At 37.3% G+C, this 25,697-nt stretch overlaps 1 protein-coding gene across 1 annotated transcript in view; it reads left to right on the top strand.

Moving 5' to 3' along the window:
- Positions 1-25,103, top strand: part of GPAM (glycerol-3-phosphate acyltransferase, mitochondrial) — a 67,460-nt gene extending 42,357 nt beyond the window's left edge. The window contains exons 8-22 of the mRNA XM_008053781.2: positions 473-569; positions 1,194-1,330; positions 4,363-4,462; positions 4,786-4,998; positions 6,821-6,934; positions 8,389-8,474; positions 9,325-9,440; positions 13,272-13,342; positions 14,436-14,700; positions 15,225-15,367; positions 16,475-16,552; positions 17,176-17,316; positions 18,581-18,770; positions 20,382-20,440; positions 21,323-25,103. Coding sequence (XP_008051972.1) covers positions 473-569; positions 1,194-1,330; positions 4,363-4,462; positions 4,786-4,998; positions 6,821-6,934; positions 8,389-8,474; positions 9,325-9,440; positions 13,272-13,342; positions 14,436-14,700; positions 15,225-15,367; positions 16,475-16,552; positions 17,176-17,316; positions 18,581-18,770; positions 20,382-20,440; positions 21,323-21,439 — 1,927 coding nt within the window. The 3' untranslated portion in view covers positions 21,440-25,103. The remainder of the gene's footprint in view (positions 1-472; positions 570-1,193; positions 1,331-4,362; positions 4,463-4,785; positions 4,999-6,820; positions 6,935-8,388; positions 8,475-9,324; positions 9,441-13,271; positions 13,343-14,435; positions 14,701-15,224; positions 15,368-16,474; positions 16,553-17,175; positions 17,317-18,580; positions 18,771-20,381; positions 20,441-21,322) is intronic.
- Positions 25,104-25,697: the final 594 nt, after the last annotated feature.

Below are 25,697 nucleotides of genomic sequence, written 5' to 3'. Positions count from 1 at the left end.
TCTTCTTTATATTCTTATTCAGCTTCCATGTGAAGCAGCACTGTGGTAGGCTTGACGGTATCTTAATCTCTGCTAATTGATTGCAGCCAGTATATTACTGCTGACATCTGTTTTCCTAGAATAGTTGTGAATCAACAATTCACATATCTGTGTCTTAAAGAGATTGGTTTTTATGTATTAAAGTGGGTATTTGGCTGACTAAATGTTCATTTGCCTTGGTCATTTGCCTCTGCATAAAGTGTTATTAGAGTAAAATATGATTTTAGCCAAATAAATAAACAGGTAATTCTAATAAGTAGTATATACTTAAAGTCAGCTCTCTCATTCCACAATTCACATGTACCCAAAAAGTAATTTACAAGTATTCTTAGGTTGTAGCTTCAGAAACCTAAGTAGACAAAAATCAACTGTATATATTTATATACATATATGTATGTGCATTAATGTTTGTTTTGTTTTTGCTTTCTTTCAGATTGACTGGTTGGGTGCTGCTAAAACTGTTCAACAGTTTCTTTTGGAACATTCAAATCCACAAGGGTCAACTTGAGATGGTTAAAGCTGCAACCGAGGCAAGAATTTCTGTGAATCTTCTATTCTGTTTTTCCTGCATTTGTAGAATAATTTTTAGTTATTTTGGAAATGTTCTCTTGTTTACTGCTGTTTCAACATTGGAAGGTTTCCCTCATTTGGGATAACCTCAGTAGCTGTGTATTTGGGGAGGAGAAATGATAAAGGAGGGTCTGCCAGCAACAGCTAGATTCCTTTTATAATTTAGTTACCTTGCAGCATCCCTAAAAATCTGGCAGAATGATCCCTGTTTTATAGATGAGGAAATAGAGTCACAGATAGATAAAGAAATTGTTCCAAGTCACAGATAATAAGTGACTTGCCCTGGATTTCAAACCAAACCTGACTCCAAAGCCTATGCTCATTTTACCTGAGTGGAGCTGCTTCTCAGACGGGTAGAGGGTCAGCTGGAACTCTCAGTTACTCTTCTTTCCCAGCTCATGCCTGTCATTATAGTTGTCCTTGTTTTTAGCTCTGTAAGTTTTATGTTGAAAGAAGTTCATATTATAGGAAGATGTTCAGTCACTGATTAGCCAGTGTTTGAGTGACTCTAACCAAATTGCAGTTGCAAAGTGTGATTGAACTTTACATTTTAATTTTAAATTTGGCATTTTTCCCTTTACTAGACAAATTTGCCGCTTATATTTCTACCAGTTCATAGATCCCATATTGACTATCTGCTGCTCACTTTCATTCTCTTCTGCCATAACATCAAAGCGCCATACATTGCTTCAGGCAATAATCTCAACATCCCGATCTTCAGGTAAGATCAGCTTATTTTGAAATTGATGGTATTAAACAGATTGTGTTTGGAATTTTTTTTTAATTAAATTTTACTTTTTGATATGTGTTATTGTAAATAAGACATTAGCCTTTTTTCTTTTAGTATAAAAGTAAGGCATATTTGTTGTATAAAATTTGGAGAGAACAAAAAAGCTTTAAGAACAGCACCATTATGTATATCTTTTATATGGATACTTGATGAACTGTGAATACCTAAACTTTATGGGCAGAATTTATCAAATAGATAAAAGATGATTAGGAAGGCAAGATAAAAACTTATTGTACCAGGTGAAGTACAGATGGCGGTGGTGGTATAAAGGTAACCATACCTGTTACTTTGACCTATAATTTAGTAGAGCTAGAACAATTTAAAAAATATAATGCAGTGTAAAATATGTATTTTAAGAGGTTTTCTGGAGAATGCAGTGTACTCCATTCAGAGGAAATAGTATGTGGAAAGGCCAAGAGATTCAAGAGCATAGTGTGGTCAAGAAGTGGTAGACAGTAGGTAAGGTTAGAGTTTAGGATGCATTGAAAAGGAGAGACTGGAGGTGGTAGCTGCATAAATAGTGGGACCTAGATCAAAACAATTTCTAAGCTGAGTTTAGAGTCTCTCTCATACTTGAGAAGTGACATATTTAGATTTGGATTCTGGATCAGAAAGAGATCAATTCTGATTGTATTAAAATAGTTTAGGCAACAGATAATGAAGGCTTAAATTTAAAGTGTAATAGTGTTCTTAGATAGGAGGGCATAGATTTAAAAAGTATTTAGTAGGTTGAATTTATAAGACCCAGTGCAAGTCCAGGTGGAGGCTCGATAGAGGGAGAAAGGAGAAAGGAAGACTCCCAGTGTTTACTGCCTAGGGAACTGGGTAGATGCTGGATCTGATCACCAATAAGGAATTGGTGGAGAGTAAGTTGAGTTGGTTTGGAAAACCAAACTTGAAATCACATCATTTTATGAAAAAGGTACCTGCACACGCCTGTTTATTGCAGCATTATTTACAATAGCAAAACATGGAACCAACTGTGCTGCCCATCGAAAGAAGACTGGATTTAAAAAAAATGTGGTACATATACACTATAAAATATTATGCAGCATAGAGAAGGACAAAATTATGAACTTGGATGGACTTAGAGGCTATAGTACTGAGTGATCTGTTGCAGAAACAAAGAACTGAGTATCACATGTTCTCACTCATAAGTGGACTTAGAATAATTATTATAATCCTATAAGAAAGGGATTGGCAGTAGTTGGAAACTGCCAGGGTAGGTGGCGGTTGGTTTTGGTGTAGTGGGAAGCTGCCAGGAGATGGGGGAGTACACCTTATCAACAAGGGTTCCCACATGATGAACATTTGTATACCTAACCCTGAATTGTACCCCACATCTTCAAAGTCAAAATTAAAAAAGAAAACACAAAGTATCTCTAATGTCAGAGAGTGGATAAGAGGGGATGAATTTGGAAAGAGACCGGAAGAGAAGTCTGCTGGCAGGTTGTTCAGGTAAAGTCTCACAAGATAGTCTTTGTCTCCTTTGTGTGCTGTGAAGTCTGGTTCTCATCCTCACAGTTCCAGGAGCCTCTTCCTAATCCCTTGGCTTGGAGTTCTGTAGCTATTTACACTCATGTGACCAACTGTAGAGAATCCATCCATTCATGCAGTCAAGATATTTGTATGCTGTGCTTTAGAAAAGAATGAACATTGTCTTTGCCTTCAAGTAACTTATAATCTGATGGGGAATATAGCCAAAATAGACAGTGTAATACGGTATGATGTGACCCTGCAGGCTAGACATGCTTTTCCAGGGATCAGAATATCTGTGTTTGCTTTCCAGGACACCTCTTCTCAGTATCAAGGAACCTGAATTAGAAAGTTATCAGAAAGTTTCTGGAGGGCTTAGACTTAGAGTGAATAGGACTATTCAATGGGGGCTCGAGAGAAATCTGGCCACTCTTGTAAACAGAATAGTTTACCTTTCTTATAATCAGAGTAACTCATATACTCATTCTCCCCATGTCTTGTTCTTAACTAGAATCTCAAGTGCTTAGTAAGCACTGATAATTTCTCTTAATCTAATTTTTCTTTTCATGAACTCTATGCCAGTCATTGCATAACTTATCCTCCCTTCGGCCACAGCTGACTGCAGAGAACCTAGCCTATTTATTGGTTACATACCATCTTGTATATTCATAAATCACTTCTCAGGTATTTATTTCTGTGGATGGCTTATCTTGTTCATAATATATTTATTCTGCAGAGTTTTACTTGCAAAGAGTGATATTAAGCTTTGGCAGCTTCTTACTATGGTCTCCTTATACTGACTGTAGAAGATATTGAAATTTATATTTATATTAGTATCACTATTTGAAAAGAATAGTAGGAGGTTATGAATTTGAAAAGGTTGACTTAGAAAATTCATCAATGTTGTAGAAAGAGACATGGAGTTGGGAAAAGAATTGTTTTATGCCTGTGTATGTACAAATGAAACAGATTTTTGTTTCATGTTTTGAAAAGACAGTTATGCTTGGTTTCAGTTTGATAAAATTATCTTTGTCTCACAGGACCCTCTCTAAGCAAATTTCCCCCAAGGGCTTTTGTAATGTGACATTTGTTTGAAGTACATGTGCCATGGGCAAATTTCAGGATGTCTAAGGGTCAGTGTCTTGAGACCCTTGACAGTGTTTTAAAATTTAAGTGTTCCATAATTCTCTTAAAATCTATATTATCAACTTTATAGGATAATATATCATGCAGACTTCTTTTAGCTTGGAACAGATGTAATAGAGCATCATTATACAAAGTGTTATTCCACAGGCTGATGAATAATGTAAATGATTGAAACACATCAATGATATGGAAAATGAAAAAATACCTGCATTTTTACTGTCAGCAGCTCAAACAGCATAAGTGGCTTATATCCAATTGGAAAATGTTTTGAAGTAACTTGGAATTTGAATATTCTTTACACATTTTTCTTTGTAAATAATTCATGCTTTCTGAATTTATAGTACCTTGATCCATAAGCTTGGGGGCTTTTTCATACGACGGAGGCTAGATGAAACACCAGATGGACGGAAAGATATTCTTTATAGAGCTCTGCTCCATGGGGTATGTATATCTTTAATTATCCTTAAAGCCATTATGTTATTTATCACAGTGGAAGAAAAAGAGACTTTATTAAGTTGAGGTTAGAAAAAAAAGCTATGTGGATAACTTCTGTGATTATTGCTTAGGTATGAGTTTGATGATTATTGTTTATTATTGTCAAAATATGGCATTGGAGGAGCTGCTTTGCTATTATTTGGTGTGAATAAGATATTTTGTCAGTAAAGATACAATTGTTTGTTTTAATTTTTAAGATTTAATTTTTCTGAGCCCATTCTAAGTTGTGTGGTCTTGAATTCATATTTTACTCTATCCTTATATCCCAGCATATAGTTGAACTGCTTCGACAGCAGCAATTCTTGGAGATTTTCCTGGAAGGCACACGCTCTAGGAGTGGAAAAACCTCCTGTGCTCGGGCAGGACTTTTGTCAGTTGTGGTGGATACTCTGTCTACCAATGTCATCCCAGACATCTTGGTAATACCTGTTGGAATCTCCTACGATCGTATTATTGAAGGTCACTACAATGGCGAACAACTGGTAAGGGAACTGCCTAAACAAAAGTCGTCTTTGCTTTTCAAATCTTGCTTTTAGAGTTAACTTTTAGAATTTAATTTTGCTTTTGGAATTAACTAAGAATTTTTTCGATACTCCCTATTTTAAAGCACTGTATGGAATGTGCTTGGATAGGCATAGTGAGTAACTTTTATCCCCTCTGTCAGCTTGACTGGCAGTGCTCATGTGATGTTTTCCTGCACTTGGCCTAATAACATGATTAGATTATCTGTACTAGCCTTGGTCATGGATTGGGACATGGGAGAACACTTGCCACTGAGTTGCCATCTCCACTATGGGTTGTTATCTGTGGTTTGTTCTGCTCAGGGCTTACTTCTTATGTACATATTTTAAACTAGGCCTAAAGAGCTACTGGGGTCATGTTGGCAAAACAACTCCAAGTTAATTTGAGAAGTGGCAGTAATTTTTTCTGAAAACTTTTTAATTGAAGTATAATAGTTGTAAAAAGTACACAAATCATAAGCATGTATCTTGAATTATCACAAAGTGAACACACTTATATAATCAGAATCCAGATCAAGGAATGATATTGCCAGGGTCTTAGAAACTCCCCCTTTTGTTCCTCCTATAACTATCCCCTTGAGAATAACTGTTTATTTGTCATTTTAAAAAATAGCAGAGACACTTATTTGACTTTTTACAGAATAGATTAGTTTTGCCTATTTTTGAACTTTATATAAATGGGTTAATACAGTATGTGGTCTTTATACATCTGGTTTCCTTTGCTCAAGCAGATATTTGTTAGTCATCCTTGTTGCATGTGGTTTGTTCATTCTCATAGCTGTGTAGCATTCCAGTGTATGAATATATCAGTTTATCTATTCTATTGCTGAAAAAAAGTTTGTCATCATTCTTGTATATTTTTCTTGATTAGCATATGTATTTATTTTGGGGGGTATGTACCTAGGAGTGGAACTGATAGAATAAATAATGTGTGTATGTTCTGCTTTAGTAGATACTGCCAAACACTTTGTCAGAATGGTTATACCAACTTAACACTCCTGTTAGCAGTCAGAATTCCAGAGGAATTTAGTTTTGTTCTTATTTAGTGTGGAAGTCCTGAGCAAGGACTTGCTTCAAGCTTACTACTCCAAATGTGTCAGAAGTTCAAGGGTACTTGATAGTCAGAGACTTTAGAAATTCAGTGATAGGCCTGGAATATTATTCATGTGGCACTATTCTTGAGTTGAATGAGTCTGTCCTTGATGTGTATCCTACTTATCCTGAGTGTATCTCACAAGGTCATATCTGAGTCATTGTGTCCATAATATGGCCTGTCATTGTTCCTGTATAATAGATACTAGGTGCTTACTAAATGAATAATCAGCTCAAAGGGTCCTGGGAGGCTGGATTTGGCTGTCAGTTGCCTAATGTTAGGGAATTAGACTCTGGTGATCATCAGACCTTAGATAAGTGGCCTCTTTGATGTCTTATTTTTAATCTGAGAACCAGTTTTTTAGGTTATGTCATTTTATCCTTCACTGGTTTGCAATTGTATTCTTGTGAATTAGGTGAATATTTTGCTGAATGAAATCATGTTAAATGTTTTGTTTTTCATTGACTAAATTACCTCTCCCAATGATATGATTACGTCTTTTAGCATCTTTGAATAATAAACATTTTCTGACAAGTTTCAGTTAATGAATACTTATTTTCCTTCTTCATTCATTGTTGTCTTTTTCAAGATGAACTTCCAACTTCAATAAAAAAAATTATTCTAAAAACAGAAAGCTTGTGTATGTTTTAGCTTTTTTCTTACCATGTTATTCTCACTATTGGAATTTAGGGCAAACCTAAGAAGAATGAGAGCCTGTGGAGTGTAGCAAGAGGTGTTATTAGAATGTTACGGAAAAACTATGGATGTGTTAGAGTGGATTTTGCACAACCATTTTCTTTAAAGGTGAGTATCTGTTGGAATGAAGCTATGTTAAAGCACTGACCTGGAGTCAGAAGATCTGGACTCTAGCGCTGGCTCTAAGGGCCTCTCTCTGTGTGACTTGGGGCCACAGTTTTCTCTTCTATAAAATGAGGCCTATGACAAGAGTGGTGTTTTCTAAATTTTTCCACCAAATTTGCCTATTGATAAAGGAAAGTAAATATCTATTTTGGGAGATATCAGGCTCAAAATTTATTGCTTTAAAAAAAATTCATGAGACTCTAAGCGGTGCAAAAAAAGTTAGATAGAAGGAATAAGTTCCAGTGTTCAGTAGTGCAGTAGGAAAATTATACTTAACAATTTATTGTATATTTCAAGATAGCTAGAAGAGAAGAATTATAATATTTACAACACAAAGAAAAGATAAATATTTGAGATGATGGCAATTTTAATTACCCTGATTTGATCATTATTTTTTTTGTGTATAGGTATTGAAATATCACATGTACCCCAAAATATATACAACTATTATATATCAATTTAAAAAAGCTATTTCAAGGTAGATGAATGAATGAATAAAGAAATAATATTTAAAAAATAAAAAAAATTTATGTGAATCTTGCATGGTGCTTTATAATATATGTTGGCATCTTACATTGTGTTTCAAAATTGCCTTTTGGAGAAATTTATCAAAACACCTCCTCTAAAACCTGGGTAAAATTGACAGTGAGGACGATGCCGTATCCTGTTGCATGAAATCCAGTACCCATACATGTCACGGAATAATGCCATACTCATTGAAAGTCTAGGACTTGCAGTTTCCTGAGGTCCTTGCTGTTTTAAATTCTTAAGATTTTCAAATTGATAAAGGAGAAGGAGAAGAATGGGTAAGGAATTAGGGAAACCAGGGCTAAGGAGCAGAGGTCTTTCTGCTCCTCTTATTGGCTTAACTTTAAAAGATTCTAGCTTCTGTGTTAGATGCTTTCTGGCCTTACATGCTTTCAGCTTTTAGGAACCTTGTCATTTCTTTCCACTTTTTAAAAAAACTATTGCACAGTTTCTTGATCTTGTTATGATTTGCCTTTGAATTGAGGTTTTTTTGAATATAATATGACCCTTGGGTTGCCAGATTTTTTTTTAAAGTATGGTTTTGTTGATTATCATCATTAACAATATTTGGAATGTAAAATAATTTTATGAAGATATGAGAAAAAATTTCTCCTTTAATTTTCAAATGATTTTGTGTAAGTGTTATTTTATACTTTGCATCTTCAGTTTTTAAATTTCATGCTTAACATTCTATGAATAATTCTGGACTTTGAAAGATAGTTTAGGATATTGAAGGTATATCCCCCATTCCATAGCATGGCCTATTTTATAAACAACTCCCTTTTAACCTTTGGAAGATCAAATTATATTTTACATGTTGATGTAAAAGTGAGAGTAAATGATCATGTTGTGGGTTTTTTCCCCCCCAGGAATATTTAGAAAGCCAAAGTCAAAAACCTGTGTCCGCTCCACTTTCTCTGGAGCAAACATTGTTACCAGCTATACTTCCTTCAAGGTAAAATTGGCAGAAATTTTTTATGCTAATGAAACTATCAAATATCTGTTATTTCTTGCACTGCATAGAGAAGTAGGTTAACCTTATTAAAAATGTGCAGATTCTTGTTTTCACTTTCTCACTCAAGAAATATTTCTCTTGGTTCAATAAAGGATATTGAATGATGTGTTTCCATATTAGTTTCAAGGTTTTTGATTATTTGCATGTAAAACTTATTGATTTTATGATTCATATAGGAGTTCTTATTTGATTTATGTGTTTTGAATGAAGTGAATTTTTTGGTAGTAACTTAGGTTATGCATATTGTACATAAGTGAAATGTATAAAAGAGTTTTGCTATTTGAATTTTTCTGAATTCAAATAGAATTATAACTTGAAGAAATTGAATATGAAGTCCTTCCTTTAGTATGTGGAAGTATTGAATTTTCAAAACATTTTGAAATCAGGTGTCTTGCTTTTTTCATTCTTTCTGCCGGAACTTGTCAGAAAATGTTTATTATTCAAAGATGCTAAAAGATGTAATTATATCATTGGGAGAGGTAATTCAGTCAATGAAAAACAAAACATTTAACATGATTTCATTCAGCAAAATGTTCACCTAATTCACAATACCCTGGAAATGATATATCAACAGACGATTTAGTTGTAACTAAATGTTTTGGCCAGGATAGTGTATTAAGCATAACAGGTATATTATGTAGGAAATCCATAAAAATAATTTATTTGTGGTTTACAGTTAAAATATGTAATAATTTAAGGTATCTAATTTGTTTATAGATTAGTCCCACATGGTTTGCCTTTAAAAGGGTGAGTTTGTTGTGGAAGGTTGATTTTTCCTAAAACTTTTCAGACCCAGTGATGCTGCTGTTGAAGGTGGAGACACATCCATTAGTGAGCCCAGAAATGCAACAGATGAATCCCTGCGAAGGAGGCTGATTGCAAATCTGGCTGAGCATATTCTATTCAGTAAGTAGAATACCAATCTCTTTAATTCTGCAATTTAGATTCAGCATGGTGCAGTGCACACATATGGGTTTTGGAATCTGCTGAGGTCAGTTTCCACTTCTGGTTCTATTACTTAATTCATAGGCGATGAGAGGTAAATTATTAGAAAGAAGGTGGTATTGTAGGGATCTGAGATACTATGAGTAAAATATCTGGTAATTAGTAGGTATGTTCATTTGGTAGTTCTTGTGCTTTTGTAAAAATTGTACTGTCAAAATAATTTGTTGTCTCTTTTGCTCATGAATGCGTATTTTTTTAAAACTAATTTGTGTACAACTGATTTGTGTATAAATAACGGTATTTATAGATGTATGTCCCTTTTTCCTCTGACCCCTTGAATTTTTTAAATTCAGAAAATATTGAGTGGCTATTGTATGTGAAGCTTTGTTTTAGCTGTGGGGATTACAAACTGAATAATTAATGGTTCTGCACTCAGAGAGCATGTACTTTTCTCAGCAGGATAGTTGTACACAAATATTTCAAGTGGGAGTGAACTCAAGGTGCAGTTTGAGTTGACTGTAGAACCAGCTTTCTTTTATATTTATTTTAAAGGTGTGGGGTACAATTCAGGATTAAGTGTACACATGGACATCATACAGGTAAAGTTTAGACCTCCCTTTGGTCCCCACTTTGTCTAGTTTGAGATCAAGTATGCTTATTGATGTTGTGTCCCCACCCCCACCCTGCAAGTATCCCGCTACTGCCAATCCCTTTCTTACAGTATTATGGTAAATGTTCAGGGTCCGCTTATGAGTGAGAACATGAGGTACTCTGTTCTTCGTTTCTGTGATAGATCACTGAGTATTACAGACTCTAAATCCATCCAAGTTGCTACAAAGTCCAGATGTTTGTCCTTCTTTATGGCTGTGTAATATTCCATTGTGTATATGTAGCACATTTTTTTTTATCCAGTCCAGTTTTGATGGGCAGTATGATTGGTTCCATGTTTTTGCTATTGTGAATAATGCTGCAGCAAATGTGTGTGCAGGTATGTTTTTTGTAGAATGATTTGAGTTCCTCTGGGTATATTCCCAGTAGGGGGGATTGCTGGGTCATATGGAAGGTCAATTTCTAGTTCTTTTAGAAATTGCCACTCTGTTTTCCATAGAGGTTAAACAAGTTTGCATTCCTACCAGCAGTGTAGAATTGTTCTCTTTTCTTTGTATCCTCGCCAGCATCTGTTGTTTGTTTTATTAATGATGGTCATTCTTACTGTGGGGTTAGGTGGTATCTCAATGTGGTTTTGATTTGCATTTCTCTGATGGTGAGTGAGGCTAAGCACTTTTTCATGTGTCTGTTGGCTACCCATATATCTTCTTTTGTGAAATGTCTATTCATGTCTTTTGCCCACTTTTTAATGGGGCTGTTTGTTTTTTTCCTTTCAGCATGTTTGAGGTCCTTGTATATCCTAGATGTTAGTCCTTTGTCAGATATACAGTTGGCAAATATTTTTTCCTATTCTGTGGGCTGTCTCCCTGCTCTCTTGATGGTTTCTTTTGCTTTGCAGAAGCTTTTCAGTTTAATGAGGTCCCACTTGTCTATCTTCTCTCTTATGGCATGGGCTTTTTGGGATTTTGATCAGTAATTGGTTGCCTACTTTGATTTTTATAAGGGTGTCTCCTGCATTTTCTAAGATTCTTATAGTTTGAGGTTTTACATTTAAGACTTTGATCCATTTAGAGTTGATTTTTGTGTATGGTGACAGGTAGGGGTCTTGTTTTAATCTTCTGCCTGTGGTCAGCCAGTTTTCCCAGCACCATTTACTAAGTAGGTTCTCCTCTCCTTAGTGGTTGTTGGTGGAAGTTTTGTTGAAGATGAGTTGGTTGAGAAATTGAGGTTTTGCTTCTGGAATCTCTATCCTGTTCCATTGGTCCTTATGCCTGTAAAACCAGCTTTCTTAAGTTCCAAGTTGCAGCGTGTGTATTGGTGTAGTGAGTGCTTTAAGATCCAAGGGAGCATGGTGCTCTCTGGTACTCAGACCAGTTGGGAACTCCTTCTTGCTATTCTCTGGGCCAGGACTCTGGTCAGACTTTCAGCACTTCTGTCCAAGGCTGTTGGGGAGGCTTCCCTTCCCTCATGTTCCTCCTTTCACTCTGATTGCTCCTATTCCTTCTTGACTTTGGGCCAGAGGACTCTTTCTCAAATAACTTTGGTTGTGTCTCTCCTCTGCTTAAAATCCACATGCAAAAAACCCACATTCTTATTGTTGAAAAGTTGAAAACTAAAGATGAAATATGTAGCAAAAACCTGCTACCCAAATAAGCAGTGGTGTTACTGTATAGTCTCTAAAAATATTTTTTTTACAGTTTTTTTATTGTATTGGCTTTCATTTGTAACAAAACATTTACTCATGTTTTTAAAAAACTCTTTACAACTATTAATTTTAGTGGCTATAAATGTGGTACTGAGTACTTATTCTTTTTTTATTTTAAAGATGTGGGGTACAATTCAGGAGAGTACTTTTTAAACAGTGGAGACAGTTTCAATTTTGAGTATTTATGAATTCATGGTCATCTCTCAGAAAACTCACAAATGTTATCTTTATTTTCGGATTATTTCATGGATGTTCTCAGATTTGATTTATATGATTATAATTTTCTGCAAATTCAAAGTGTTGGGTTATGCATTATAGTGATTCTCAAATGTATTTCTGTGCCCTTCCTCCCCACCTCTGGGCCAGGTTGAAAAGAGGAAATGCAGATATATTGAACACCCATTACTATGGGTCCTGTGTCAGTCAGGACAGTCATTTTATTCTCACATAGCACGACAACCTAGGTAGTGTTTTCATTTTTCCAGTGAGGTAACTGAGGCCCAGGAGTTTAAGTAATTTTCCCCAAGTCATGAAATGAGTTAGTAAAGAAATTAGTATTGGAGCCTGGATTTTTCTTATTTCACATCTACTTTTTCTCTCCACTATATTTTCATTTTAATGTGGTGAAAACCTGTAAGAATAGTGAAGTGGAGTTGTATACTGCAGCCAGGAACAAGTCAAGGAATATGAAAAGTGGATATTATGTAGAACTCCTAAAAAAGGCTCATACTTTGGTTCTCTGTATTTCAATAAAGGTGTTTCTTGGTCATGCAGTCACTAAATTCTATTGACTCAGATTGAAGATGGACTGGTCTTAGTCTGTTATATGATGAATAGTGATCTCTAATGAGGTTCCATTGTACCAGAACACTGTGCAATGCTATAACTTCCTTTTGGTAAGTCACACTTATGGGAAATGTAATAGATCAGGGATCCCCAACTCCTGGGCCACAGATTGGTACCAGTCTGTGGCCTGTTAGGGACAGGGCTACACAATGGGGGGTGAGGAGCAGATGAGTGAGGGAAGCTTCATCTGTATTTACAGCCACTCCCATCGCTCACATTACCCCCAAGCTCCGCCTTCTGTCAGATCAGTGGTGGCATTAGATTCTCATAGGAGTGTGAATCCTATTGTGAACTGCACATGTGAGGGATCTAGGTTGCATGCTTCTTATGAGAAACTAAGGCCTAATGATCTGAAGTGGAGCTGAGGAGGTGATGCTAGTGCTGGGAAGCAGCTCCAAATACAGATTAACATTAGCAGTGAGGTTTGAATGCACATCTGCTCCTTCGCCATTCCATGGAAAAATTGTCTTCCATGATGAAACCAGTCTCCCTGATGCCAAAAAGGTTGGAGACTGCTGTGATAGAGGACTTTTATAGATTTAAATAATCCTGCTTAAAATTTAAGTACTTTAAAAAAGTTCAGCTGTGTTAAAAAGAAAAAGTGCAACTAAATCTTTCTACTTGTTTTCCAGCTGCTAGCAAGTCCTGTGCCATTATGTCAACACACATTGTGGCCTGCCTGCTCCTCTACAGACATAGGCAGGTATGTCTGCAATGTCACCTGCAGCTAAATAGGAAGCAGGAGAATGTTTTGTCAGCTGTTCAAATACATATTCGGGGGTAGGTTTGCCTTCTCTTGACTAGTACTATGAGATAAATAGAATAAGCTGAAGATCTTGCCCAGAGGACTTTATCAACCTGGTGGAGGAAAAAAATCTACACTAAAAAAACAAAAATTCAAACACTCCCCTAAAAACAGACTACTTAATATACGTATGTAAGAAGACATTCTTTGATTAATATTATTAACTCAAATAAGGTGTATTTCACTGGCATGTGGTATATATACTGATTTGTATTTTAGAACCTACCCTCTACCTTCCCACAATACACTTTCTCTAAGCTCTGTAATCGGAGATACCATGTCTGTCTGATTTGTAGTCATGTTCTTTTTTTTTTTTTTTTGAGTTGGAGTCTCACTCTGTCGCCCAGACTGGAGTGCAGCGGCCGCTCCTGGCCACCACAGCCTCGACCTGCTGGCCTCTGGCGATCCTTCTGCCTCAGCCTTCCGTAGCCGGAATTACAGGCGCGCGCTACCACGCCTGGCTAATTTTTTTATTTTATTGTAGAGATGAGGTCTTGCCTGCCCAGGCGGGTCTCGAACCCGTGGGCTCAGGCAATCCACTCACCTCAGCCTCCCAAAGGTGCGGGATTACAGGCTGAGCCACCAAGCCTGGCTTGCAGTCATGTTCTTAACACCAGACATGGTACCAATATGTAGAGAAACCAAGTAAATATTTGTCATATAAATATTTAAAGTGAAAGAAATTCTAGCTAAAAAATAAGCACTTCATACTTGCAGATGGCTTTTATTTACCCTCATGATCTTATATACTTACGTTATGTGTGGTGGCTGGAGTGTTCTCTGGAATGTGGGATACCTTGACATTCCTGGGGTGCTAGCTTCTTGAGCTGATTTTTGCCTTGCTTTGCATTGGTATTCTGGCCCTATCTCTATGTGTGCCAATAGTGAGCTGCAGAAAAAGCCAAGGCAAGAAGAAAATCTTGGCATATTGAACTCTCAGGTTTTTGGAAAGTAGGTTTTTCACTGTCATGAGACTGTCTCTTTTTTTTAGGGAATTGATCTCTCCACATTGGTAGAAGACTTCTTTGTGATGAAGGAGGAAGTCCTGGCTCGTGATTTTGACCTGGGGTTCTCAGGAAATTCAGAAGATGTAGTCATGCATGCCATACAGCTGCTGGGAAATTGTGTCACAATCACTCACACGAGCAGGAACGATGAGTTTTTTATTACTCCCAGCACAACTGTCCCATCAGTCTTTGAACTCAATTTCTACAGCAATGGGGTACTCCATGTCTTTATCATGGAGGCCATCATAGGTATGTCAAACCCTGAAATATTTTCATAGAAAATAAAAGGGCCTAAAACCCTTAGTGGTATCTGCTTGAATTTGGGTGATGGAATGCATGTTTATGTTTTTAGTTTTCAAGCGAAAATGTAATCTGCTGTTATATCACTATAACAAATAGTTACTGAATGACTGTTTGCGTAATAGTACACTTATTACTAAGGGTAGGTAAGTAAGATGTTTTGGTATCAAGGAGCCAAAACCTTGATTGAGATGAGATATACACAGGGCAGTGAAGTGAGTAGAGGACTTCATCTGTGATTAAGAATACAGAGGCGAGAGAGCAGATGAGATTATAGGAAAGGCTTTTCATGGACTTAGGATTTCATGGACTTAGGATTGCATGGAATCGTGCAGGATTTACTTAAATTTCTCCAGCAAATACAGATTTGATATATTAACAATCTCTTAAGGTAGTCCAAATTATCTGAGCCAGTTTACGTTTTTCTTGGAGACTTAGAGCCGGCAACATCATTGATGTCTTTGTTTCCATAGCCTGCAGCCTTTATGCAGTTCTGAACAAGCGGGGTCTGGGAGGGCCTGCCAGTGCCCCTCCCAGCTTGATCAGTCAGGAGCAGCTGGTACGGAAAGCGGCTAGCCTGTGCTACCTGCTCTCCAATGAAGGGACCATCTCGCTGGTGAGTGAAGACTCTTCCATGTTGCCTATTCTCTTTTTTCATGAAAACATGAACCACCTGTGCTTTTCTCTTAAAGAATGTTTGACCCATCATTGACACCAAACCAATATGTCATTTACTATTTTGGTTTGCTCACTGGCTCTCTGCTCCAGCGAATCCTTCATGCAGCTATGAAGCATGATGGGACAGATTGCTCAGTGTTCTGACAGTCAGAAGTCAGCTTCTGAACACTTACTGTGCACTTACTGTGCAGAAGGCACTGGGTCAGTGGTTTGTAAATAATTAACTCACCCACCCATGGATGATGGAACTACAGGTGATAAGAGCCAGGAACAGCCTTACAAATCATCTGATCAGCCCTCTCTCAGTTTACAAATGAGGAATTCAAGGCCCAGTGGTGCTAATGAGCATTTATATTATTTCTAAGCAATAGAATTTTTCCTCCTCAAAATAATTAACAAGTAGAATTCATATTTTACTTAAATTCTAATGTTTTGTTTTATATGAATGTATCTGGAGACATTTATGAGTACAGGTATTATGAGTCTAGCTCCCTGGCCTATCATTCTTTGTGTGTGGTATGTTGGTGTTCCTGCTAGGGAATCTGTTTTGCATTTACCTTGGATGGCAAAACCGGAGAGGTGGGGGCAGATAAGGCTCCTAAGATTGACCTTGTCCTTTCCCTGGGTCTTTCTGAAGTTATTAGAATGTCAATTTTCTTCATTTGCCACTTTTGTGTACAATATGCATTATAAGGTAGCTTTGGCAGAGAAATAGTCTTATAAAGAAAAGAGACAGGTGGTGGGTGCCTGACAAGCAGCCTTCTGAGGGCTTTCCCGTTGAGGGAAGAGAATTGAGTTCAGGAACATCCTTTGCAGGTGGTGCTGCCCTGGATGCTCTGCTGGTGAAGTGAAAGAGGTCTTTTCTGGGGCTTGGTCCACACCATGCATTCATCAAGAGGGTGGGTGTAGGGAATCTCAGGACTTGCGCAATGACATGAAAGAGGGAAGGAATGGAAGTATTTGGCAACTACCTTGTGCAGTGCTTTTTATCTTTAGAGAAAGTATAAAACAGTGACATTTACACCTAAATGACTTTTCTTTTTAGCCCTGCCAGACATTTTACCAAGTTTGCCATGAAACAGTAGGAAAGTTTATCCAATATGGTATTCTTTCAGTGGCTGAGGTAAGAGGAGGAGCTTTCCTATTTGTCTTTGTTTAGTTTCTTGCTCTTCATTTCCTTATCTCTTTAGTTATTTAAATAACAAATTACATTTGATAATAGTCATGTTCACATGAAGAAAAGAGAAAAATAAGAATGGGGAGAATAAATGTCTTTTAGGATTATTTAATATTTTGACTCTTACTGTGTAAATGGTATTGTCTAAAACACATCTTGACTTGATTCTGTGACATCCAGAGATTTGCATCCTTAGATAAGATGTTATACATGTATCAGTGTGCTTGCAGCTTGCACATCTGCATTTTTCTTTTTTGAGGTATTCTTTTAATTTTGGTAGATTTCATATAGAGGGTATGGCCTAGGAAAGTAGATAACAGTTTAAGAGATGTGAAGGTATTTTTATTTGCCCTGTTTTGTAGACCTCCCCTCCCAACCACCCTTTCTTTCCTCCCCTGCTCTCTCAATGAATTTTAATTTGGAAAGGGAAGTGGATTGACATTACAAACGGCTAAACAGGGAAGAGTTGGGAAGGGACTGAAACGAGGACTGCTTTGTTTGGCTCCCTCTGGGTAGTTGTTTGTGTGCCTGTGCATAGGTATTTACTGTTGGTCATTTCCTTGACCTAGCAAGATGACCAGGAAGATATCAGCCCTGGTCTTGCTGAGCCGCAGTGGGACAAGAAGCTTCCTGAGCCTTTGTCTTGGAGAAGTGATGAAGAAGATGAAGACAGTGACTTTGGTGAGGAGCAGCGAGATTGCTACCTGAAGGTACTTTGGTGAAGAATTTCGATTGACATTATAGGGATATGTTGGTTTATGTTGCAACTAGATAAACTGGGACCCTGGTGATTTATTCATGTCTAAAGCACTCACTAACTAGCTCTGATACTACTCAGACTGAGTTAAAACCTTAAATTATTCAGTTTGGGTATTGGTAAGTAGAAAAGGAAATGAGTCTAAAAAGTCAGGAAGATGATACATTTCACCACCTTTTGTGAAATGAACAGGTGCCTGCCGGTTCCCTGACACCTGCACCCACTCCTCATAAAGTCGTATTTTTGTTTGAAATTAATATTAAGTTGCTTTTGGCTTGGTTGCTCTTTTTGAGTCACTCTTGCCATGCCTTCCAAGATTTTATACATTGAGCTCTTTGCCTTTAATTAAAACAAATCATATCATAGAAGAAAATTTAGATTTTAAAAGATTTTTCTTTGATTTAGAAAAATCAATTTTGTCCAATTTGTGATTTTAGAAATTAGTAATAGCTAGTAATGATGGCCCATCTTATCTCAACACACCTTACTCTTTGCAGTGAGATAGCACTCCCAGCTTACACACACACACATGGACTCACATGCACTGTCAGGAGGTCTAGCCTCTGAAGATTCCAAATGATATTTGGAAATTCTCCTCTTTTTCATTTGGCTATTATTAATTTGGTTTCGAGAATGGGCATTGATTTTGCTTCCACACTTCAGAAGGGCTTCACTGAACCTGTGTGTGTTGGGTAGGTACAGAGTCTCCCCTGTCATGAGGCATCTGTCACTGTGGCCATCAGCGGGGACAGTACCGACTGTGAGTGAAGACCATGGGGGGAAGTAGGGAGGGAAAGCTGAGGAGTGACTGAGATGATGATCTTGGTGGTCTCATCTTTTGGCCTTTTTGCACACTTGAGTGACTGTTGAGCTTTAAGCCCTGGAGGGCCCAGCCTCAGCATCAGCTATTTTCATTGGTGTCTATATGTCATAATTATGGCATTCAATTATGAAAATTTCTTCCAGGCAGCTGTTCAGTGAACACAAGCCTCAAATACTGTAAAAGTGAATGATTCCAATAAAGAACACATTTCAAAACCAGCACTTGTTTCCAACAGAGATTCTCTGCACGAGGAGCAGTTGGCTGCTTTCATGCAGTATTGGTGTGAGTGGCCATCTTCTCAAGTTACTGGTTCTTCAAAGAATGTCCTCTGTCCACTTGCTTTTTGTCTCTTGTCCCTCCCCCATGACTTCATCTCCTGCTCTTGTACTTGTAGGTGAGCCAATCCAAGGAGCATCAGCAGTTTGTCACCTTCTTACAGAGACTCCTTGGGCCTTTGCTGGAGGCTTACAGCTCTGCTGCCATCTTTGTTCACAACTTCAGTGGTCCTGTTCCAGAGCCTGAATATCTGCAAAAGTTGCACAAATACCTGATAACCAGAACAGAAAGAAATGTTGCAGTATATGGTATGCTAAGTCACTATTTGGTTGTCTTTTAAAATCTATGCCTTTTTTGATTACAGAAGTCTGCTAACTGTAGAAAATTGCAAACTTATCCTGACCTCTAGCTCCATAGTTTATTACTATAATCCATTTTGGTATGTTATATAAATTAAATGATACCATTATATGTTCTTTTTAAAAAAATTTTAAAGATGTAGGATACAATTCAGGGCTAGGTATACAAATATTCATTATGCAGGTACCCTGTTATATATTCTTTTTTTTTTTTTTTTTGAGTTGGAGTCTCACTGTCGCCCAGACTGGAGTGCAGTGGCTGCTCCCAGCCACCGCTGCCTCGACCTGCTGAGCTCTGGTGATCCTACCACCTCAGCCTTCCAAGTAGCTGGAACTACAGGCGCACGCTACCACGCCTGGCTAATTTTTTTTTGATTTATTGTAGAGATGAGGTCTCGCCTGCCCAGGTGGGTCTTGAACCCGTGGGCTGAGGCATTCCACTCACCTCAGCCTCCCAAAGGCGCGGGATTACAGGCTGAGCCACCGAGCCCGGCACCTGTTATATATTCTTATGTCTGGCTTTTTTCACTTAACATTATTTGTGAGATTCATACATGTCGCATGTAGCTGTTTGCTATTTCTTGTTGTATGGTGTTTCATTGTACAAATATTACCCACATTTTATTTTCTTCATTCTACTGTTGATGGATATTTGGGCTGTTTGCAGTTCAGAGCTACTTTGAACAGTATTGGTAAGAACATTGAATATGTCTTTGAGTGAACGTCTGTGCTCATATATGTGAGAACAAAATTGCTTGGTCATAGGCTCTGGGTATATTCAGCTTTCGTAGATACAGCCAAACGATTTCTAAGTGGTTGTACCAACTTGCGCTCCCACCAACAGTGTGTGTTTCAGTTGCTCTACATCCTGGCCAGCACTTAGTGTTGTTACTTAGATCATCTTTTTATAGGAGGTGTGCTTGAGGTGGGAGCAGCATTTTATACAGTCGTGATTTGGAACTGATACTACTTTGAATCAGTTTTTAGAGCCAGAAGGAATCTAGAAATAATCTAATCTAATCACCTCACTGTATAGGTAAGGAAACTAGTCAAGGTCACCTAGCTATTTAATGGGTAGACTTGAGTTTAGAATTCTTGTTTTCTAACCTCTAGGCTTGTGCTCTTTTTGGTTCCATTGATGTAGGAAATGTCTGTGCACCACTGAATACTTTAAAGAATATTTATACACTGTCTCATTTGAGTCTCCCAAAAAGCCTGCAAGATGGCTATTTTAGTTGTTTCCTCTTCCTTCCCTCCTGTTCTCCTTCCCTCCCTTCCTCTCCTTTCTTCCTTTCCTCTCCCCACTTTGTTTCTCTCTGTGTCCCTCCTTCTTTCTCTCCCACTTCTTTTTTTCCCTCACAGATAGCAAAGTAGGTTGAAAGGAAGAGCAACATATCTGAGACCTCACAGGTTGCTAGGTGGCAGAAATGGAGCTTGAACCTCTGTTTACTGACTTGCCCTAATCCTCTTCCTAGCCCTCCGTACTTCCTTACTATGGATGTTGGGATTTTCATATTTTGCTGGGCCTAAACATTTGACATGTCTATTATTTCTCTACAGCGGAGAGTGCCACATATTGTCTTGTGAAGAATGCTGTGAAAATGTTTAAGGATATTGGGGTAAGTGTCTATCATTTATAGTATAGAAGCTGTGTTAATTTCGATTCTCTTTAGATCTAGTTTGTTTGAGCTAACTTTGTGGTGGATGGACCCTGAGAGAAGTAGTTCCTGCTGCGTTAATGGTGAAGGTATTTCTGGAAAGTATGAGTAGGTAGGGGGATATGCTGAAGCTGAGACCCATAAGTGTAGATCCAATTGGATTTTCCAGAATTTTGTTGGTTTCACATTCATTCCAAAACTGCTTATATATAATAGGTACCAATATGTTTCAAGATGCTACAGGTTGAGTATCCCTTATCCGAAATGTTGAAGCGAGAAATGTTTTAGATTTTGGAATATTTGCATTATATTTATCAGCTGAGCATTCCTAATCTGAAAATTTGAAATCCAAAAAAGTGCTCCAATGAGCATTTCTCTTGAACATCATGTTGGCTCTCAAAAAGTTTTAGATTTTGGAGCATTTTGATTAGGAATCCTATACCACTATCTTGGTTCTTAATCATTTAATAGGATTTTTTGTTATTTTCTTGTATTTTACTGGGATTGCTAGAAGTATCCTTAGGTGCCCTTTACCTTCATGTATCATGTGGAACATGAGTTTCGTGGAGAAATTAGTGCCCTTTTGTAAGGAACTATTTGTGTTTATTCTAACACAAAATTTAAAGTATAGTACACTGGTTGAATTCCAGCCAAAAAAACACCATGCTTGTACCCTTAAGCTCCCATCTTGTACTCAATACACCCATGTATATGTTTACTTAGAGCCAGAATATGATTTTATGTGCCTTCACTGCCTTTTGGGGTCAAGGATGAAGTCAGAATTGGTGACAAAAATGTCTTTTTTTTTTTTAGCCTTTAATTTAATATAAACTTTCTCTTTAGGTTTTCAGAGAGACCAAACAAAAGAGAGTATCTGTTTTAGAACTAAGCAGCACCTTTCTACCTCAATGCAACCGGCAAAAACTCCTAGAATATATTCTGAGTTTTGTAGTGCTGTAGGCAACATGTGGTGCCTCTGGCAAGTGAAGGGCATGAGACGAGTGCCTCGTAGCCTCCAGCCTCTGGCTCAAAGTGTGGTCAGGCCTGCCCTGTCCTGAAGCGATCCCCTGGAAGACAAGTGCCTTCTTCCCTCTCTGGATCTGTGAACTTCCCAACTCTGAGATGACACAGCAGCCTATAGATAACACTTGGGGGTACCTCAGCCTCTGTTTCAACTCATAATCAGTAGAATGCAAGATGAAATCTCAATAAATTATTTCAAAGTTTATTAAAGATTTACATTTTAAGTACAGCTTTTAAGAGCTAATTGCTGTGATGGACACAGAAATGTAGTTGTATTCTAGAATTGAATCTTGGGTGGTATGTATGCCTCATGCTGTCTGGTAATTTGTTGGTATATTTTCTGATTAATGGTTGATGCTGTCTTTGAAAATAACTGAGCTGTTTATCAATTCTTTTTCAATTTTATCTTTGTTGATTGTAGCTGAATTTTAAATGGGAATACCTTTCACCCCAAAGTGCTTTACAAATGAATGAGCTGATATGCATCATACCCAGGTATCACTGTGCTGTCCTTTGCAGTCAGATTTAGAAAGTGTTTTTAAGAGTTACATGAAAATAGACAATACTAGTTTGGGTCAGGAATTGAGATATTGTGATCAAACAGTTAACATCAGGAAATTAACTAGACTTACAAAATTTAAGGTAAACTTGGCCAGAAAACTGGCATTCAAAACATTTACTCATTTAAAAAAGTGCCATTGAGTTTTAAATGACCAGCAAGTATTTAGAACCCTTCCTGATTTTTGTCTATATCCCTTCCCACCCCACAGGTGGTACTTGCCTCTCTCAAGTACAACTATTTATTGGGAATTCTTCAACTTAATAGCAACTGTTTAGGTTTGATTAGGTTGGCCTGGTGGACTCTGTTAGTATACAGAGTATACTGTAGTTCTCTGGATACAGACTGCTGACCTAGGACTTTTGTGTATTACACACAGATTGTACACTGCACCTCAGTCTGGGTTACTGGTACCTACTTGAGTTGTGCAGTATGCAACCTGTGCAGTATGTTTTATGACTCTACTGATGATGGTTGGAGACATTTATGGATTTTTAGCTTTGAGGACAAATCATGGTTCTTTAAAAACTCATATGGGTTATATACCTAAACTCCAATGTCACATAGTGGCAATTAAAAAATTGTCTGTTCATAATGGGTAGGTGCCTTTTCATGAGCAGGGAGCATAAATTATTAATTAATTGTGATAATTATGGTGATTTCTTAAAGATCATGTGATGTTAAAACATTTGCTAACAGTTTACTCTCTCTTATCTCCATGATATTATGAAATTAGAATTTTTTTCCAGATGAGTGTTCAATAGATTCTTCAAATTTAGTATAAAAGACCTGAGAATTAAATTTATACCTTCATAAGCTGGATTTTAAGCACTAATAGTGTCTCGTGAATATGTGTGTTTTGGGAGAGGGAGGGATTCTGTTTGGTATTTCACATTGTATGAAATATCTTGTTTCAAATTCATAGCAATAATGCTATGCTGTTGTGCTCCTCTTCCAGTTTTCTCAAGTTTTGCACTTAAAATATAAATTTTCTTTATCTTTATAGGAACTCACATACTATTAAGTCATTGTTTGTCGTAGTGACTCTGGTGTAGAGTGAGATTTTAGCATTCCATTTTACTCATAAGGGTAGGAAAACACTTCTTTTCTTGGCTGCATTTGGGGATATCAAGGGAGTCTTGTTTATTTCCTTGAGAGTTCCTTATCTGGGGAATCAAGCATTTCACTAGTCCCTATTATTCTTCCTCTGAATTATAGACCAAGGATTACTCAAACTCTGCTAGTTAGCTGGGAAGTCAAGGTTGGGACTGACTTCTCAATGGACACTGCTGTCTTGCCTGCCGCTCCTGCAAAGAGCTGCTGCTTCACCAACCTGGGCAGAGAAACCATGGCTTCTCTTGCATTATTTTTCCTTTTGGTTGGTCTGCTTTCTAGAAATTCAATCAAATGCTTTGGGGAATGCAATGTATGACTTGCTAGCTCTCTCGCCACTTAACTCACTATGAGGATAAATATGCATGCTTTTTGTAATTAACTGGTGCTTTAAAAAATCTTTTTTAAGGAAGAAAAATCTCAACCAAAGTTATGCTCATCCAGACAAGCTGACCTTTGAGTTAATTTCAGCACAATTCATTCTTCAGTGCCTCATGACTGAAAAAAATAGCATCATCACAATAAGGCTTCCAGGTAGCACTGTTTTGCTTCTCATTGTTTTCCAACAGCTATGGCTTCCATGTAAGATTAAACTAGGTGCTTGTAAATACTGTATTACAGTTTACTCTATTGCATTTCTATGAAATGAAATGCATGCCCTTCAGGGGAAGACTGTGAGTCAAGTTTAAAAACAAAAACAATATTAAGCAATACAAAACTGCACTCTTTTTAAAAATGAGAATGTCCTAAGTAATTTAGAAGAGAGAAAGGAATTTTTGCTCTCTTAAACCTTCAAGAAAAACAAAGGTAAAAACTGATGAGAACTGTGTAGAACTAGTAACTGAGAAAGCATTGAGTCTTCCTTTTCAGATTTCACAAAGTCATGAGAGTGAGTAGGGAAAATATTCCCAGGATTGTAATGAACACAAGCTCAGATTGTGGAATTTCCAGTAACCTAGAGGGGCAAAGCATTTTCCACAGTGCTCTATGTAATATGAGTGCTCTGTGAAATGTTCATCAGTGTTTTGTAGAAAAAGTATTGCTGGTAAACTAAGTTTGCACATGGAAGCTTACAGTGCACTTCGGTGCAGTAAGGGCTTGGCGTCTGGCAGTGAAGAACTGTTTAACCCAGCACTGCCTAAATTCTTTTGACACCAGGACATTTTTCCCCTTTGGGACACCCATGAACCTCTCACTAGTGTCCCATGGAAAACATGTTGGGAAACAGTATGTTAGGTGGTTCTTTAAGGAGACAAAGCAATAATGAACAGATAGCACTGAGGATTTGCATGCATGGTTTATCTTCTGATGTTGTACCAAAAGGAGATATATTTTTCCTCCCCTTGAGAGAATAAGCACAGAAAACTATAATGTCCTTTGATGGAAAGAACAGCCATCAATGATCCTGGCTTTTTCACTGAAAGTACCAGAATTAATACAAGGATTAATTGGGCTAAATAATTAAGGTTTTAATTCAGATTCAGAAGAAAATACTGCACAATTGAATGCAGATTTTTATCCATAGGTAGTTCTAGTATTTAGAATGATAGCACCTATTATTGAGGTTTATAAGACTTACTATGGAATGTAAATCTGTTTTTTAAAACTCTTTTTAGGAACCTGAGACTCGCCATCTGGCATTTTAGTTTAATACAGACTAATGATTGCATTTGAAAGAGACCCTTGACCTTATTTCTAAACATTGAAGCCTCTGTAATGTCTTGATGGAAGGTATTAAACTATTTGCCTGTTGTACAAAGAAATGTTAAGATTATGTAAAAAGAATTCCTATAAAGTACTGTAAAATAACACTGTGTGATTTTGTGAATGGAACTTACTTGGAAGTACTGATTGATTTTTATGCTTGTTAATGTATTACAAGAAGCACAGAAATGTAGTTTTATTTTAATAAACCAAAAAATGGACATATTGATGTGTTGGATTTATACTTTAAAAAGTTTCCTATGTGATTCACTATACAAACAGTTGTTCCTGGTTGACTTTACATAGAACTATCTTGAAATGCTTAAAGAGAGCTTACATAAATTTATGAACCTGCAGTTCATTATTTTATTATTGACTCATCTCTTCAAATTTGATCAAGCATTTGGAGATGCGGGTTTGCGTCTTAGCTATTGTTCTCCTTTTATTTAGTAAATATTCACATCACAGAGAGATATTCTTTGGGCTTCTTTAAAGATTCCTTTAAGCTTAATGCTTCCCTGTCATATTTTTATGTATTTTTAAAAAGTGTGCACTGGTGTTGGGTTTTCCCCCATTAGTTTATATAGTAATTCAAACAATATTAGTATGCTTTCTTGACAAACAAGAAAATTATTTCTTTTTTTTTTTTTGAGTTGGAGTCTCACTCTGTCGCCCAGACTGGAGTGCAGTGGCCGCTCCCAGCCACCGCAGCCTCGACCTGCTGGGCTCCGGCGATCCTTCCGCCTCAGCCTTCCAAGTAGCCAGAATTACAGGCACGCGCTACCACACCCGGCTGATTTTTTGACTTATTGTAGAGAT

The sequence above is a fragment of the Carlito syrichta genome, unplaced genomic scaffold (assembly GCF_000164805.1).
Source record: "Carlito syrichta isolate Samal-C Ts95f unplaced genomic scaffold, Tarsius_syrichta-2.0.1 Scaffold288451, whole genome shotgun sequence".
Taxonomy (NCBI): Eukaryota; Metazoa; Chordata; class Mammalia; order Primates; family Tarsiidae; genus Carlito; species Carlito syrichta.
The sequence above is the reverse complement of the archived record's forward strand: the minus strand, read 5'-3'. Positions and strand labels throughout refer to the sequence as shown.